Consider the following 16,301-nt stretch of genomic DNA (forward strand, 5'->3'; position numbering starts at 1 on the left):
ATCCCTTAGACGTATTTGGTGCGATGGTCACGGTCTTTGAACTACGACTCGTGACACTTGCATAAGCTTCCCAAGTTAGCTGATGCAATCCCCTCTACCTTTAGGCAAAGAAATGATGCTAATCTAAGGCCTTCCCCTCCAGGTGTAACATGACCATCCGAACCTTAGCACGATCCTCTACACATTCGGCTTCAAAAAACTACTCCAACTTGAACCACCAGCCTCTAAAATCCATGCCATCAAAACGAGGGCAATCAAACTTGATCTACTTGGTATTCGACTCCAAACTATTGGCACGAGAAAACTAACCTATATTTGACTGTGCTGATCGTACTATAGGCTCCTTAGGAGGAAACCCATGAGGGGATCCCCCTAAAATACCCTTACCCTTATCCTGAGCCATATTTGCAACTCTAGTGGCCTGTGGTTGCCCCAAGAACTGCTCCAAAATGGAGTACAACTCCAAACACATATCACTTTTAAATCTATTTCCCTACACCTCGTATCCAACTTGACACAATGTCCACTCGAAGCTGGGACATTTCTTGCTGTAGTTGAGTCATTTTCTTTTACAACCTGGTGGTTACTTCGTTATTGGCCATAAGGAACGTAAAGGCTCTGATACCCTTGTAATGATCCAAAATGTAGGCAGAAAGACTAGATGAGGAAGAAAATAGAATTAAAGAGAGAGAGAGAGAGAGAGGGAGAGAGTAACTGAATTCTTCTTAATGCATAACAAACCAGACCCCCATTCATGATAAAAGAGGGAACAACGACCAATTTACAATCTGGAAAATTGTTAGGTCATATCCCAAAACGAGTCGTTTCATTAACGGGCCTAAGGTCAAAACACATCGTTTCATTAAAGGACTCTAGACTCAAAGCGCGACGTTTTACCCCTTACAACTTAAATAGAAATTAAAGACAAATAACTTACCAACCATTTGAAAACTATTAATGGTTAATAGAAATTAATTCATACCAAGAACAAGATTCGACTTTTCTCCTTCCAAAAATCGATCACATGGGCCAAAATCTATCTCCCCTTATTTCAATCTATTTCTTTTCAAAATTATTTTATTTTCATTCTTTCTAGCTGTTTATTTGTTTAATTATTAGATCTAGTTCTAAACATTTTAGCAACTTGTCCATCCGCTGCTATCTATCAAATTTAGCCTTAAAGTTTACACACATTGTCAATTTGGTCCTAATTTAACAAATTTATCTAGCAACATTTGTGTTAATGTGTAAATGTTGAGGTTCAATTTGTTGAAATTTTTAGAATTAATGCCAAAATAAAAAAAAGTATTAAATGCTATATTCATTAGTATACCAATCAAAATTATGTACAATTAACGGAAGACATTAACTTTCGATTAATTGTCCTTAGATGTTCATTTTAAAAAATTGACAATAATTAAATTGCTCCAATCTTTTTTTAAGAAAGACTAATTTGCTCAATTTCAAAATTGAAAGGGACTAGAAAAATCTTTTTACCAATTATTTCCTATTAAATGAACACATGAAAATATAAAAAATATTCTTCATAAATTATTTTTGGCGAAACAAACATGCATAAAATTAGGTTACCCATTATATTATCATTATCCTGATAATGATAACTGGTTCAAATTCGATCGGTGGTTTACAGCCATATACAGAAAAAAAGGCTTAATTAAAAAATTACCCCTTAAATTATACCCGTTTTCTCAAATTCGTACTTAAACTTTTTTTTAATCTATTTGGGTACTCAGTACCCATGTAACCCCACCTTAACGCCGTTGGTCCAAAAAATTTAGTCCAATCTGTGTTCATCTACCAAATGCATCTCTTTTTCCCAACGATTCAATTAGGGTTTAGTTGTTTTCAAAATGGCATCATATTCCTTTCCCCTTCTAAACCCTCTAAAATTTCCCAAAATATCCCTACTAAATCCCCACCTCCACTTCAATCATCTTCATCTAGCTCCGCCCAACTCCAGCCTATAGAAGAACTCCCCCCTAAGCTCCAAGAAATAATCAAGCTTTTCCAATCTGTTGAAGAACCCAAAGCCAAGTACGAACAGCTGATGTTTTAACAAATATAAAAACAAGTTGACAGTATTGTTTTGTTTGGCGTTTCATCTTTCAAATCGGATTCGGCCTTTTAGGGTTTCTAGGGTTGCCAAATCGATTCAAAATAAAAACAAAGTGATTTCGGCCTGAAAACAAACTAAAATCCCAATAAAATTTTGCTTCTGAAGAAGATAATGGAAGATTAAGATGATGAAATCTAAAAAAAAGAAGAAGATTGGTTTTGATTACTGAAAGCAAACAAATGGGAAAGGTTACGGGGAAGAAGATGGATTTGGGGAAGAGTTAATAGTTCAAAAAAAAAATTATTGTAATAAATTTAATTAAAAATAATTTTTTATTTTTTTCCAGTTTTTAAATTTTATGTAAAAATTAAAAATGGTGACGCGGCAGCTTCTGATTGGACTGAACTTTTTGGACTAACGGTGTTTAGGTCTGGGGTTAAATGGGCAACGGCACAATAATTTGAGTACCCAAATTGATAAAAGAAAGTTTAAGTACCTATCTGTGAAAATGGGTATAGTTTAGGGGGTAATTTTTGCATTAAGCCAAAAGAAAAAAAAAAAAGAACCCTAGAGAAGACGCCCTTATTAAATACACACAGCCAGTTCTAAGACGGTCATTTACCTCTTCACTCAAAAAGCATGGAGCCGCTCACTACCAGCCTAACCCATTCCATTTCCACTCTTCCACCCATCCGCTTCTTCGCCTCAGCTCACCGTCTCCCCCCTCCGCAGCTTTCTGTCTCCACCGTCCGCCACCTCCGTTCCCGTACGAATTCCCCTAAATCCTAGCCCCTCTTTTTTATTTCATTGTCTTTTTTTACTATTATTTTTAGTCTCAGTCTTTTTAAGTAATAACACTTCATATTAGAAGAGTTGAATGATCTTTTTGTTTGTTTGCTTGTAGGGGTTTTGCGTTTTAGTAATCTGTTGCCTAAAGCGACAACTTCGGAAGAAGCCTCCTCCACCGGGCCAAACCGATATTTCGGTGAAGATCGTGACCGCGTGGTGACAGTGGAAGAAGTTCCGGCGGTTGGGAATAATAATGTCTTCAATGAAAAGCTGCCACTTGAAGAATCTAAAGTAGAGTCAGCTGCCGATGAGGACTCGCAGATGTTCGAGTTTTTGGAGAAACTTAATATCAAGGTTTGCCCTCTGCTTAATTATTTACACTGTTTATACATGCATCATTGGAGCTTCTCATAGGACAAAAGTTGATTTTTAATATAAATAAGGCAAATGATGGTTGATTTCTTGGGTTTCGCTGAGATGATGCCTATAGGGACAGAGCATTTACTTTTTGTTTGATTGTATATCGAATTTGTTGTTAAAATGTCCAAATTGGATCAATTAATTGTTCAATTTTTTTTGGAAAATGTGTTTCTGGGATTAGAATGAATTGCCAAAAAAAAAAAGGAGGAGAAACATTCTAGGTTCTTTTACTTGATTATTTATGTTACTCAAATGAACTTTTGCTGGATATTTATGCTTGTTATCAAATTGGGTTGCAATGATGAAGTTTTGGAATCAGTGGAAGGTATTTGTTGAATGCTTGATGAAACTTTCGACCATTATGTCGATCCTGAGCGGTTAACTGAGCAACCTAGGGACTTTATTTTTATTGCTTCTTTTCTCTCTCTCCATTTTAGGGTTTATTTTATATATATTCATATGGTTGGTGTTTCATCCTAGCCTTTGATTGAGAAGGTTAGAACCTCCCTTTTAATATTCTTTGCTCTTAGATTTTGTTCATTATGTATTAAACTACTATGATGAATTTGCATATTTGTTGCTGTGATGATTATATTAAAATTTATGAAAATTTTGTGAATCATCGGCAACTATGTCGATCTGAGCGGTTACCTGAGCAACAAAATTTGTTCAAATTCTATCTCTTTGTAGATTTATCACATTGTTTTAATCGTCTTACAATTAATCTTATTGTATGTGAATATGCAGTTTTGTTGCTGTGATGATTATATTAGAATTTATGAAAAATTTATGAAACATCGACAACTATGTCGATCTGAGCGGTTACCTGAGCAACAAAATTTGTTCAAATTCAGTTTCCTTGTTGATTTATTACGCTCTTTAGTTGTCTTATGATACATTTTATTGTATGTGAATCTGTGATTTTGTTGCTGTGATGATTATATTAGAATTTATGAAAATTTAATGAAACATTGACAACCATGTCGATCTGAGCGGTTACATGAGCAACAAAATTTGTTCAAATTCAGTTTCTTTCTTGATTTATTACTTTGGTTTAGCTGTCTTGTAATATCTATAGTCTGTCCAACTTTTTAGTTCTTCTTGATCTCTTTCCTTGTGGTTTTGGCTGATGATTTCTCTTGCTTGTTTATCTCTTTGTCCTGGTTTCTATGGTTGGTGTAAGAAGAGAATGATTTGATACAGAGTGTTGTAGAGTTGCTCCATACAATTCATAGTACTTTGAGAATTTAGGATTTATAGTTTGCATCTTCTACAGTACTTATCATTTCTATTGGTTTTCGATCGATTCTGATGATTCGATTGCTAATTACTTGCAGCTTGACTCTGGAGATGGATATTCAGTCATATTATATGGAACTGGTGCCTTGTTTGCATTGTGGCTAGCCTCATCTCTTGTTGGTGCTATTGATTCAATTCCATTGGTGCGTGCTAAATCTGAATTCCGAGTTTCTTTGGACGTTGAATAAAACATTTTGTATTCCTTTTGATTGACGATTCTAATCGTAACATTCAGTTCCCTAAATTGATGGAAGTTGTGGGTCTTGGCTACACAGTCTGGTTTAGTTCTCGATATCTGTTTTTCAAGGTAACTGCCGGCTTTTAACAGTGGAGGTTCTTGATAATCACTGCCTTAGAGCAAGTACTAATTCCTTATTTACATGCATTTCACAGAAAAGCAGAGAGGAGTTGGGTGCTAAAATCAAAGAACTTAAGCAGCAGGTCCTTGGCTCAGAGGACGATTAATATAGGAGGATTTGATTCCAGTGAGTTTTGCTTGACACATGAAAAAGGACGAATTGCAGAGTTGGATATTTTCTCTAGTTCATATTTAGGAACTTAAAAGAGTACAAAGATATGTCAATAACAAAAACTAGTTACAAGCATAAAAGATAAAAGATTTTGTTGGTTTGTTCTTCTATGCATATCCTGCAAGTATGTATGTACTGTGTTCACTGGCATTGGTTGTTATATGCTTGTGTGTGTAATATCTTATATAATGATGAGACAAAGATATGAAAATACAAATATTTTAAAATTCATTCAATATAATGGATTCCTCACCTGCTGATTCATCAGGGAGAGTCGTCCCATTTTCAGCATTTACGAAAGCAAATAACAAGGGACTCTTGCCGGAGTGAAGAATATTAGTGGTGGGAGCTGAATGTTGGATTTCATCGGATACTGCTGCTTCTTTTTTCAATCATGGCTGGAGAGGGATGGGGACTCTCTTGCGGTTTTTCAGCGACTACCATCAACATAGGGTTTACGGTTCATAGGAATGGTAGCAGTGAGCAAGGAGGCTGGTCTAACCCTATTGATGTGATGTCCTTGTCTAAGTCTAAACTGTAAACTTTTCTGGTGGTGGCAGTCTAGCAAATTAGTATCAGACATGTTAGGGATCTAAAAAAAAATGAATTTGAGTAAATCAAATTTTTCTTTAACTAATTCGAGCAAGTAATTTAGGTTTGAAGTTAAGTTTGAATAACTTTATAAATTTTTTAAAAGAAGTTCTAAAGATTATATAAAAAAAGTTTTAAAAAATTTTAAAAAATAATTTTTGTATCTAAATAAGTTAGTTAAATTTAAATTGAAAAAGTTTTCAAATATATAATTTCAATTTTATATGTTTTGATATGAAATTAATTATATTATAATAATATTTTAATTTGATATATTTAATTTTTAATTTGACTTGAATTTTATTTTACTCGAATTTATTTAAAAAAATTTAAATTGAATTAGAATTATAAAATAGGAATTATCAACTTAATTAAATCAAAATATGTTTACTCAATTTAATCAAACACAAATGGTAATGAGGTTTCAAAATCAGACAATTACAATTTTAAGACCAAGCATCGTGTGGCCCATGGCCCTCAGCTATCTATTAAATACAAAAAATCGAAATTTAAGTGAAATCAAAATAGTTGATAAAGCTGACCGGGGCTGGGGCTGAACCTTCCTCAAAAGAAATGAAAACTAGAGATCAACATGACAAACCTGAAATCAAAAGATATTAGGACTTGTATTAAAAAGCTTCATTACTATTCAGTTGACAACCTTCTCCTGACAGACATGAACATTCATGTTGAGTTAATGCCTGAAACTCAAATACACTCGCACCTCAAAAGGGTTTTATCTTTTTTGATATTTGCAAATGCTTCAAGATTTTGTCATACCATAATCCTAACACATACAGTGTTGCGAGGATACCCCAGCACTACATGTTATTCCTAATATATACAGTTTCCTTATTCCTAGGAGTGATGCGAGGAGACTCTAGCACTTCATATTAAAGTCCCCATCAACCTTCACCTAAAAAAATAGTAAATGTAACTTTAAGTCTTTATACTAGAAATTAGATTGTATTTGTAGCGACGTAAAAATTTCTCTTTCGGTCGCTAATTGAGGCGATTATTTGAAAATTTAAAAATCGACTTTCGGTTTTATTAAAAAAGGGAGTCGCCACTGATCTTTTTTCTAGGTGTGACCGGACACCTAATAAATCATCCTTTTTTAGAAAAAGAAAACTTATTCTTGCACAAAAATAAAGGCCGAATTTAGGTCTACGTCAAAAGCCAGAGTAACGTTGGGTTCGGGAGTCGGTTACGCGCGAGGAAGGTATTAGCACCCTCGCGACGTCCAAAATTGGTATCTTATTAAGCACGTGTTGTCTTGATTTTCAAAAATACGAATTCAATTTGACATTTAAGTGTGATCCGATTGAAGGAAATGAGAAGTTGTAAGTTTTTGGTTTTTTAGAAGAATATCCCTTTTTTAACACGAGCCGACTAACTTCACCCAACATAGCGATGAAATCAATGACTTAATGTTAAAATCGGTACATTGCCTTATTCTTAAAATTAAAATGTAAAAAGTTTCTAAAATGATAGTAAAAAAAATCTAAGAATATTATTGTAAAAAATGCTAATAGTGATGTGAATAATATAAAATATTAAAATATCAAAATATTAGAATAATAATAATTAATATTGAAAAAAAAATAGAAATAAAAAGGTGTACATAATATATATATATTAGAAATAACAATGATGTTTAAAAATAATACTATTAATAATACTACATAAATATGTACATATATAAAAAAATAAATACGTGATAATATTAAAAATATGTACATAATATAGTGTAAAAAAATACATACATAATATAATTAAAATATATACATAAGATAACATGTAAATATATATATATAAATAATATAGTATTAAAGATATATACATAAAATAGTATAATATATATACGTAATATAGAATTTAGAATATACCTAATATATTAAAAGAATATATATATAATATAATATTAAGAAATATAATAATAACAAAAAAAAAGAGAGAGGGAGAGAGTGGGTGATTTCCGGCCACAAGGCCGGCCACCGTCCGGTCACCGGACCGCCGCCGGCCGCCATCGGCGCCACCGTACACGGCAGCCGGACCTCAAAAAAAACTTTTTCGGTAAAAATGGATAAGCTTCCTCCTTTTATTTTTACTTTCGGATAAAAGAAACAAAATAAGATTGAAAGAAAAAATGATAAGCAAACAAAGAACTTAAAACGAGAATAGACGAAGAAACCTCTTTTGCTTTGATCTTTGAATAATCTCCAAAAAAACTATTCTCTCCAAAATCTAGCCTTTACAATAATTCTTCTCCTTGATTACTCTAAAAAAACCTCTCAAAAATCCTTTACAATAACTTTCTTCCCCAAAACTTCTTCCCCAAAACTTCTTCCCCTCCTAATACAAAATATGAGAAGGCTTATATAGCCATTTACAAAATATTTTTATTGTTTATGTCTTCATTTGTAGGTACAAGTGGTGGTGGAGCAAGTGTGGCTAGTGGAGTTGGTGGTGACAAAGGCTAGGATTTAGTTGAGAAAAGTTTAGGTTGTGGGCTAGGTTTTTTTATTTTGATTTGGGCTTAGGGTTTGGGCCATTGGGGTTTTGATGTAAATTGGGCTTTGGATAGTTAAGATTTTAGGTTTTGGGTTAAATTTTGGTGGGTTAGGTAAGGCTAAATTGGGTTTTAATGTAAATAGGTTAAAATTAGCTTACAACAATATTTTTTATTTATTTAAAAAATAAATTAATCATTTCTATAGTTAAAAACAAACCGTTAATAGAATAACCGACGTGTCACAAGTATTTTATGCTGAAATATAAAAAATAATTTATAAATAAATTTTTAACAAAATGATTAATTTACTTAATCTATAGAATGAGAGGCAACCAGACTAGGAGACCGCATATTCATCCCCTAGATGCTAAACTTACTCTATCCTCAGTAGATGCTAAACTTATTAGAAAACTGGAATTGCAAAAGTTGAGAAATACTATCAATAAAATTCTCAACCAAGTCCCTTCTAACATGCAATACAACTAATACAAACAGATAATCAAACATGAAATACAAAAACTGCAAACAGATATATATATCAATTCCTTCCTTCTAACATCCAATACAAGAAATGATAAATCAATTCCTTCAAGAACAAATAGTTAAACCTGAGATTCAAGCACATAACCAACAACCATAACAAAGTTCCCATTACTGGTACCATACAAAAACAAGCATTGTCATTTCAACAACCATACCATATGTTCTTCAACCATAAGATTAAAAAACACATTCCACAGAAAAAGAAGAAGCTGTTTTGCTGTGAAATCTGTTTACTAAGCAATCTCTTTCTAGACTAGTATAACCTTACTCTATTTTTAATTTAGCAGCAGATAGGTAAGACATGAATCCTTTAATCAGCACCCAAAGAAACTATCTATACCCTTCCCCCATTGATTAGGATCTGCAGTTATCCATCAAACCATTCATCATCATCATCTCCATAAAACCTTATCTCATAAAGCTCATCATCATCATATTCATCAGAACCACCATTCTTATCATTTCCAAGCCTTGTTCCTCCACTTCCACAATCGGTATCTGCAACTTCATTCCTTTCCACAACCTTCATCTTCCCTATTTCCACCTTTACCCCTCTCCCCATCACTTTCTTTGGTTTCTTTAGCACGGATTTCACTCTCTTCGTTACAACCTTTCCTTCACCATTGCTCAAACTTTCAGCTTTCACGTTACCACCCACATCTTTCACATCCATTCCCTTCTTCTCATCGTCGCTATCATCAGAGATTTCCACAACAACGGGCTTTTTCCCATTATCTCCCTCCCCAACCTGTTTCTTGTCACGCAAGAAAACATCCCCAGAATAACCTAATGGAAAAAACCCATAGCCCCAATAATATTCTCTGACTTCCCCGTTCATCAGTACATGTTCCGGTGGCGCTGCCACCGCCAGTCCATGAAACCCCTTTCTACAAGTCTGACAAACCAAGCAGCAATCTTCATACTTCTTTTCGTATTCGTACATGTGATAACAGTATGGACAAACCGTCCAAAACGTACTCTTGTGGTCTTCACTCTTTGTCTCATTTGCTGCACCTTTTTCTTGCTTCAAGCAATCAGCTTTGAATCCATTTCCATCGCAACCAATGTTGAAAAAAGGGGTTTCCTTTCTTTGATCGCTCGCAATATTTTTTTGGGAGCTTTGGTTATGGTGTTGTGGTGGATTGAAACCAAAGTTCGTACCTTCTTGAGTAAAAGAGAAGTTGGTATCCATGGGGTTTTACCACACTAGCAGGGTTTCAAATAGGGGCTGCTTAGTGGTGCTTTGCCGCTGTAAATCAAGCAAGGTAGAGAGTAGATATATATCCTAGAAATCTTCAAAGGATACTTAGGCGGCGGGATATGTTAGAGGACTTTAATGACTTAAGAGAGACGACAGTTGGTACGGGGTTTTAAAGGAAATTTTAGGGAAAAAAGATTATATATAATTTTTATTCTAATTTATTCATTGTAAAATAATTAAAAAATAATTAACAAAAATCGCTCTTGTAGTTTTAATCCAACATTATCCATCAATTAAATCTTCGAAATTAATTTTTGTATCTAATTTTATTAAGTTTACAATTTACGTAAAAAAATAATTACATGTTATTTGATATGAAAATTTAGTAATATAATTTATATTAGATTAATAAATATTTAAACGAATACTATCCATGAATTAAATCTTGGAAATTAGATTTTCCATTGAAACTCTGAATGTTCATTAAATTTCGTGGTTAGAATTGACAAAAAAAAATAATGACATGGAAACTAATGTGAAAAATTAAGGCATAATAATTTTCATGTCGATGTCACTGTCGGTAAAATTAATAGAGATTAATTTTTTCATTCATTTTGAGTGATTTGACAAATAATGTAGGTTCAATGATTAAAAGAGATGAAAAATTAAATGGAAGGCTAAAATAAATTTTTTTGTAAAGTTTGAAGGCTAAATAAATCAATATGCTAAAAATTAATAATTCTAAAAAATATATAAAATATAAAATTTTAAAATAAATAAATTTAATATACATATATGGTAAGGTATTGAAACAAAATAGGAAAGATATGGTAAGGAATTGAAACAAAACAGGAAACATAGGTGTCATAAACGAATTACTTTTATTGAAAAATATGGGCGGGCTTTTTAATATGCTTTGTTTTTAAATTATGGAAATTTATAAGTTGTTTTTAGTAGGATAAACTAGTTATTAAACTATGAATTTTTTTTTATTTTAGTTATAAAATTTGTAATTTAAGTACTTATATTATATAATTTAATTATTTTGGTTACTCTCGTTAAAATTACAAACGGTAAGTTAATGTGACAATTAAAAGAATTTGTATAATAATAAATTTAGTCCTCAACTTTTACATATTATATCGATATAGTCATAATTTTAAAAAGTTAGCCCTCAAAATTTACAATTGTTCTCAATTTGATCCTAATTCTAAAAAAACAAAAAAAATAAAAAAATACATAAATATTTTCAAAAAAATATAATAAGAAATTCAAAATTTATATTAATATTAAAAAAATAAAAATCCTCCAACCTCGTCCCTCTCCCTCTATGTTGCTAATCCTTAATTTGCTGTAACTAAATGTATATAATCTCTTCAGCTTACCTCTAAGACTCTAACTAAAGGTAGCTTCAAAGAATGTATTTTTTGTTGTAATTCGTAGACCACTCTATACCATTTATTTTGAAGTCAATAGTTGTTAAAATCAAGCTGATGGTTGGGGTTAATTACAGTATGTCCATTAGGCTCAACTCGAGGTTTAATGCAAGCCTTAGGAAAAAGACTATTGAGTTTTGTTGTGTCCCAAAGTATTTACTTTGCCAAAAAGATTAGATTTGGACAATTATATGGTTTAAAGCATGGAAGAAGAGTTTCACAATCTCGTTGCCATTAGGTACTATACCTACTCTTCTAAGTACTTTAATAACATGAGGAAAAAGCTTTACATATACAGTACTTATGTTTGGTTTGACTACTAGTGTAATAACATGAGAAAAAAAAGCTTATTCATTATATATGTATTACAATAATTAGCCATAAAATAAAAAATAATTAGTAAAATTTTAAACTTGAAACTAGAAACATACGTATCAAACGTATTTTAAATCAACTTTGAAATTGGGGGTCTACAAAAAGAAAAGAAGATAGTTTATGCAATGTACAAGAAATTATTGTTTTGGGCTTCGGTGCTCCTATTACTTGCACTTTGGTGCTTCTATTCTTGGCACTATCGTGTGATCTTGATTTAGGCTTCAGACCCTTGCACTGCAGCTCTTTTGTTTCATAATCCTGGATAATTCATCCCAAGTATCCTATCTTTATTTTCTAGGCACATTAAAGGATGAAGTTTGTTGATATATTGGATCAACGGACCTAGTGATGAAGGAGATTTTGGTCCAACAGTAGAGAAGAGGAAGTCGATCCCCCCTTTTGAGATGTCCCTAGAATCTTATTATAAATAATGGTCGGACCCTAGGTCAGATTTTGAGTTAGATTCTGGGTTGGATTATTTTTATTATAATCATATAACAAACTTAACTAGCTATGATTCTTGAAAGTAACTTGATTATGACTTGATGAAAACTTATGTTTACAGTCTTTCAATACAAAAAATTTATGAGTTCTGATGGTACTAAACTACTCTTGGTTTTTCCTAGATTGATATGTAGATGCCATTCATATAGCTTCTAAATGTGTTGAATAATCTTGTATATGACGAGAATCCTAATTTTGAAGGTACGTACTTAAGGTTTTATCCATATTATCTTACTAAGCTTTATGTTTAACGCTCTGTTGTGTTTGCGCATATGTCTTCCAAATCAAGGCTCGGTGCTTCTCGAGGATTGCAAGCATACACTATTGTTGTCATTGAAGAGTATGGAATATTTATATTTACATTTTTTTATCTAGCGACATGTACTAAAGAATTCATTTAAGGATGCGTATATGACTATTTTATATTACTTTAAGTTGTAATGGTGATATTAACTACAACTATTTTGCTTATTTTAATTGGCCTCGAGGCACATGCTAAATTTATTTTGGGTGTATGCATGCAAGTTTTGGTTTGCTATGCTTTAGTCTGGATATAGAATGGTTTTATATAACTTTAATATGCTAATAAACATCTTGAATGTTTTGACATGATTTTCCCCATTTTGACTATGTTTCATGAACAATGATGTCGACTTTTAACCACTTTTCAAATATGTTTTACAAAAATCTAGTTTGGAGGTATTTTGGAAAGTTTTTTCGACTATTTAAATGTGATTTTTAAGTTACTAGAGCTTGGTTTTGGATATAATGAAGTTTGGGGCTGAAAAAATGAGAGTTTTGGGGTAATTTTTTATCCTAGGGGTATGGGTACCTCAGTACCTAGCCTCAGAGATCTTGCACCCCAATTGACAGAATTCCACAGAAATAGTACAGGGACTAGGCTATCGGTAGCTAAGGCCCTACTTACCACATCACCTATACCTTTTGGGTCATTGCACAGTTTAGTGCAACGAGGGCCCTCCAAGGCTTGAATTTGGTCCTGGACACTTTTGAATACCCTAAACATTTTCAAAATGGTTTTAAAATGTACTTAAAGTCTTTTAATAGATCTAAACTTGGATAAATAATTTTATGAAAATTTTTCTAAATTTTCAAGTTTAGTAAAACTCTTATTTCCTTCAACCCGAATGAATTCACTTTAAGCTGACGAGCCTTAAACATTTGGTTTATTTACTAAAGCTCTCGTTCAAGACTTGCGCTCAAAACAAACAAAATCGTACATTGAGTAATAGGGCGCAATGGTGCTAGCATGTTTCAAAATAATAATCAATTATAACCAAAATAAACTTATACATTTAATATGAAATTCAATTAGAACATAAATCATGTTTACATTTCTTGTCTCATCCTTCTAATATAATGCTTTCATGCTTACTTTCATATGATATATCAACATTTGGGTACATCTATAATGTCATCTCAATTACATATAAATAAGGCATATCATATGAACATTTTCACTTTCTCGTTTCATACTTGAATCCATTGATTCGTTTTATAACCATTTCGGCCCTTAAGGCTCATAATTACTGTATTGTGTGATCTTTCACATGCTATTGTCTATGCTATAATATTCACATACAAAATTCAACATCATTATTCAATATCATTTATCAATTTTCATATTTTTATGACCCTTACTAACTGGACATGGGCTCAATATGGATACACAAAAAATCCAATCATCACACAAATATAACTAGCACTTAGTGCATCATTGGTACATAGCACCTTATTAGTAAGTCCGAAGTATAATGTGCGCTCCATGCCTCATCAATACAAACCAAAGTAAAATTTAGTACACTAATCCTATGACATGCCAACTATACCCAAGTTAATCCAAGACTGCTAATAAGGTATTAATTGTTTCAAAGAATATATATTTTTCATGTCACAAGTCATTGTATATCAATTTTATGTCATAATCAAATCATTTACATATCAATACTCATCATATGTACTAGTTTATACTTTCATCACATTTCATAATTTGATCATAGTATAAATTTACTCATCTGTTATGAGACAAGTATACAACCATTAACTTAACCAATTTAACACTTATCAAGCTATGTATTTAAAAAATAAATCATGAAAGCACAAACTAAAATAGGCTATTTGTCTATGACTTTTACCTTTCCTTTATCTTGAGACGATTCGATGTCGTCTTTAGCTACCTATGATAAATTTGATAATATAAATAATATTAGTTTCACAAATATACATGAAACATAACAATTTAACATAATTTGTATTTTATTCATTTAGTTCCTACATCTGAAATGCTCATGTCTTTCTATATTTAACATTAACCAAAATATGATTTTATATTTATTAATTAGGGGTCTAATACTTTTATCAATAGAATAAAATTTTAACAACTTTCAATTTATTCAATTTAATCAATGATATTAAAAATTAACTATATAACTAAACATTTAAATCTTAAGCTAATTTCACTAATTTTCAATATAATCTTAACAAAATCTATGCTTATATAACAATTAAACATTCATCAATTTCAAGCTTAAGTTCATCAAAAACCTATTAATGGAAACTTAATAATTTGAAATTCTAACACATGGATAAGACATGTAGGTTTGGATGATTATAAATTCACAAAATTCAAATAAAAAGGAACATTTTGACCCTCATAATTTAGGATCGAAATGAAAATGGGAGCCTTCTCTTTTCTTCAATTTTTGCTACGATTTGGAGAGGAAAAAAACATAAATATGAAGTTTCTTTCTCTCTCCCACTAATTTTATGTATATATAAGTGTAATTAGTATCTAATTAATCTTAACTTTAACTTAATTAATTATTAATTAAACTAAAGACAATGGTTTGGTCTCATTTAAGTTAGTGGAGAATGTTGACACACTTATCACTTAAATAATGACATGGATCATAAATGGTTTAATAACTCTAAGGTCTGTAGTTTAATTGCTTATTAAACCCTCAAGCATTTCCTACATTAAAATTTAATAGCGATTGCACTTGTAACGATTTTTCAATTTAATTACTTGATTGTCCCCTAATATATTTTTAAATTAAACACGTAAATTCTTCTATTCATAATTTCATTAACTTGGTTTACAGAATTTAGTTTCAAAATCATATTTTCCAACGCCAATTAAAATTAGGTTGTTACATAAACAATATGACGAAAGTTGATAGGGGATGAATATAGTAAAAGGGAGTAATGAATGCTAATTTGGTGATCTTGTCTACTTTTTTTAAACTTATGGACGATTTCTTATGGTTGCACTTTTGGCATCTGTGCCAAAAAGTGAGAGAAAATGGTAGCAACAAATGAAATCTTTTGTTCTCAGTGGTTATGGTTGCTACATTTCACTTTGTCAAATGGAGAGATGATGCTGTTTTTTTAAAAGATATTGTTGATATATTGTTGTTTATTTATGACCTTGGTACATACTTAATTGATTTTGTGATGAACAAATATATTGATAGGGGGAGTGTGTGATCAAGCATGATTCTACCTCTTAGGGGGAGACATATTATAATTCTCTTGCTATGTGGATTGTTTGGATTGTAAGCTAACCATTTCCTACTGGTTCGGCTACTGTCGGTTAGTCTGGGCCAGTAACGACCTAACCAGTTTTGTCCAACCACCGGTTGGACCATCGGCCCAGTTTCATAGATCGAGCTTGATTCAACCAATTTTTGGTGTTCTCGTTTCAGTTTTTGATTCTCGGATCTAATTTTCAAGTTCAATTACCCATTAAGCCTATTGTCTAACTTGAAAATTAAATTTAAAAAATATCACATTTAATTTAATTAATTTAATTTTAATTTGACAAAAATTAATTTTCCCAAAAATCATTGAGATTTTCCAAATTAATTTTTCAAGAAAATTTTTTAATCAAATTCTATACTTGAACAAATTCTTGTGACCGCCTGATTTAATTCCACATCGAATAAATCAACCCAATTAAATTATTTCTAAAGTCGTAGATTTTTCTTCTGATTCAAATATA

General features: G+C 31.7%; 2 protein-coding genes and 4 non-coding genes across 7 annotated transcripts; 5 read left to right on the forward strand and 1 right to left on the reverse strand.

The window, feature by feature from the left end:
• Positions 1-2,592: 2,592 nt before the first annotated feature.
• Positions 2,593-5,748, forward strand: LOC107897512 (protein CURVATURE THYLAKOID 1D, chloroplastic). Of its 2 annotated transcripts, XM_016822996.2 has the most exons (6): positions 2,661-2,843; positions 2,982-3,220; positions 4,624-4,728; positions 4,821-4,892; positions 4,979-5,070; positions 5,384-5,748. In XM_016822996.2, exons 1-5 carry the CDS (start codon positions 2,717-2,719, stop codon positions 5,048-5,050), a joined length of 615 nt encoding a protein of 204 aa, XP_016678485.1. In that variant the 5' UTR covers positions 2,661-2,716; the 3' UTR covers positions 5,051-5,070; positions 5,384-5,748. The 2 variants fall into 2 exon arrangements, with proteins under 2 accessions (XP_016678484.1, XP_016678485.1); XM_016822995.2 differs by lacking the exon at positions 5,384-5,748 and having other exon boundaries at positions 2,593-2,843; positions 4,979-5,223.
• LOC121208826 (small nucleolar RNA snoR128) lies at positions 3,580-3,676 on the forward strand. The gene has a single exon (XR_005903950.1). It is a non-coding gene; the product is annotated as a small nucleolar RNA snoR128 (small nucleolar RNA).
• LOC121208828 (small nucleolar RNA snoR128) lies at positions 3,864-3,945 on the forward strand. Its single transcript, XR_005903952.1, has one exon. It is a non-coding gene; the product is annotated as a small nucleolar RNA snoR128 (small nucleolar RNA).
• LOC121208827 (small nucleolar RNA snoR128) lies at positions 4,039-4,120 on the forward strand. Its single transcript, XR_005903951.1, has one exon. It is a non-coding gene; the product is annotated as a small nucleolar RNA snoR128 (small nucleolar RNA).
• Positions 4,213-4,294, forward strand: LOC121208829 (small nucleolar RNA snoR128). The gene has a single exon (XR_005903953.1). It is a non-coding gene; the product is annotated as a small nucleolar RNA snoR128 (small nucleolar RNA).
• Positions 5,749-9,131: 3,383 nt separating the features above from the next.
• Positions 9,132-9,956, reverse strand: LOC121207943 (uncharacterized). Its single transcript, XM_041078493.1, has one exon. It carries the CDS (start codon positions 9,954-9,956, stop codon positions 9,132-9,134), a length of 825 nt encoding a protein of 274 aa, XP_040934427.1.
• Between the last annotated feature and the right edge of the window lie 6,345 nt (positions 9,957-16,301).

This window comes from Gossypium hirsutum, chromosome A10 (genome assembly GCF_007990345.1).
Source record: "Gossypium hirsutum isolate 1008001.06 chromosome A10, Gossypium_hirsutum_v2.1, whole genome shotgun sequence".
Taxonomy (NCBI): Eukaryota; Viridiplantae; Streptophyta; class Magnoliopsida; order Malvales; family Malvaceae; genus Gossypium; species Gossypium hirsutum.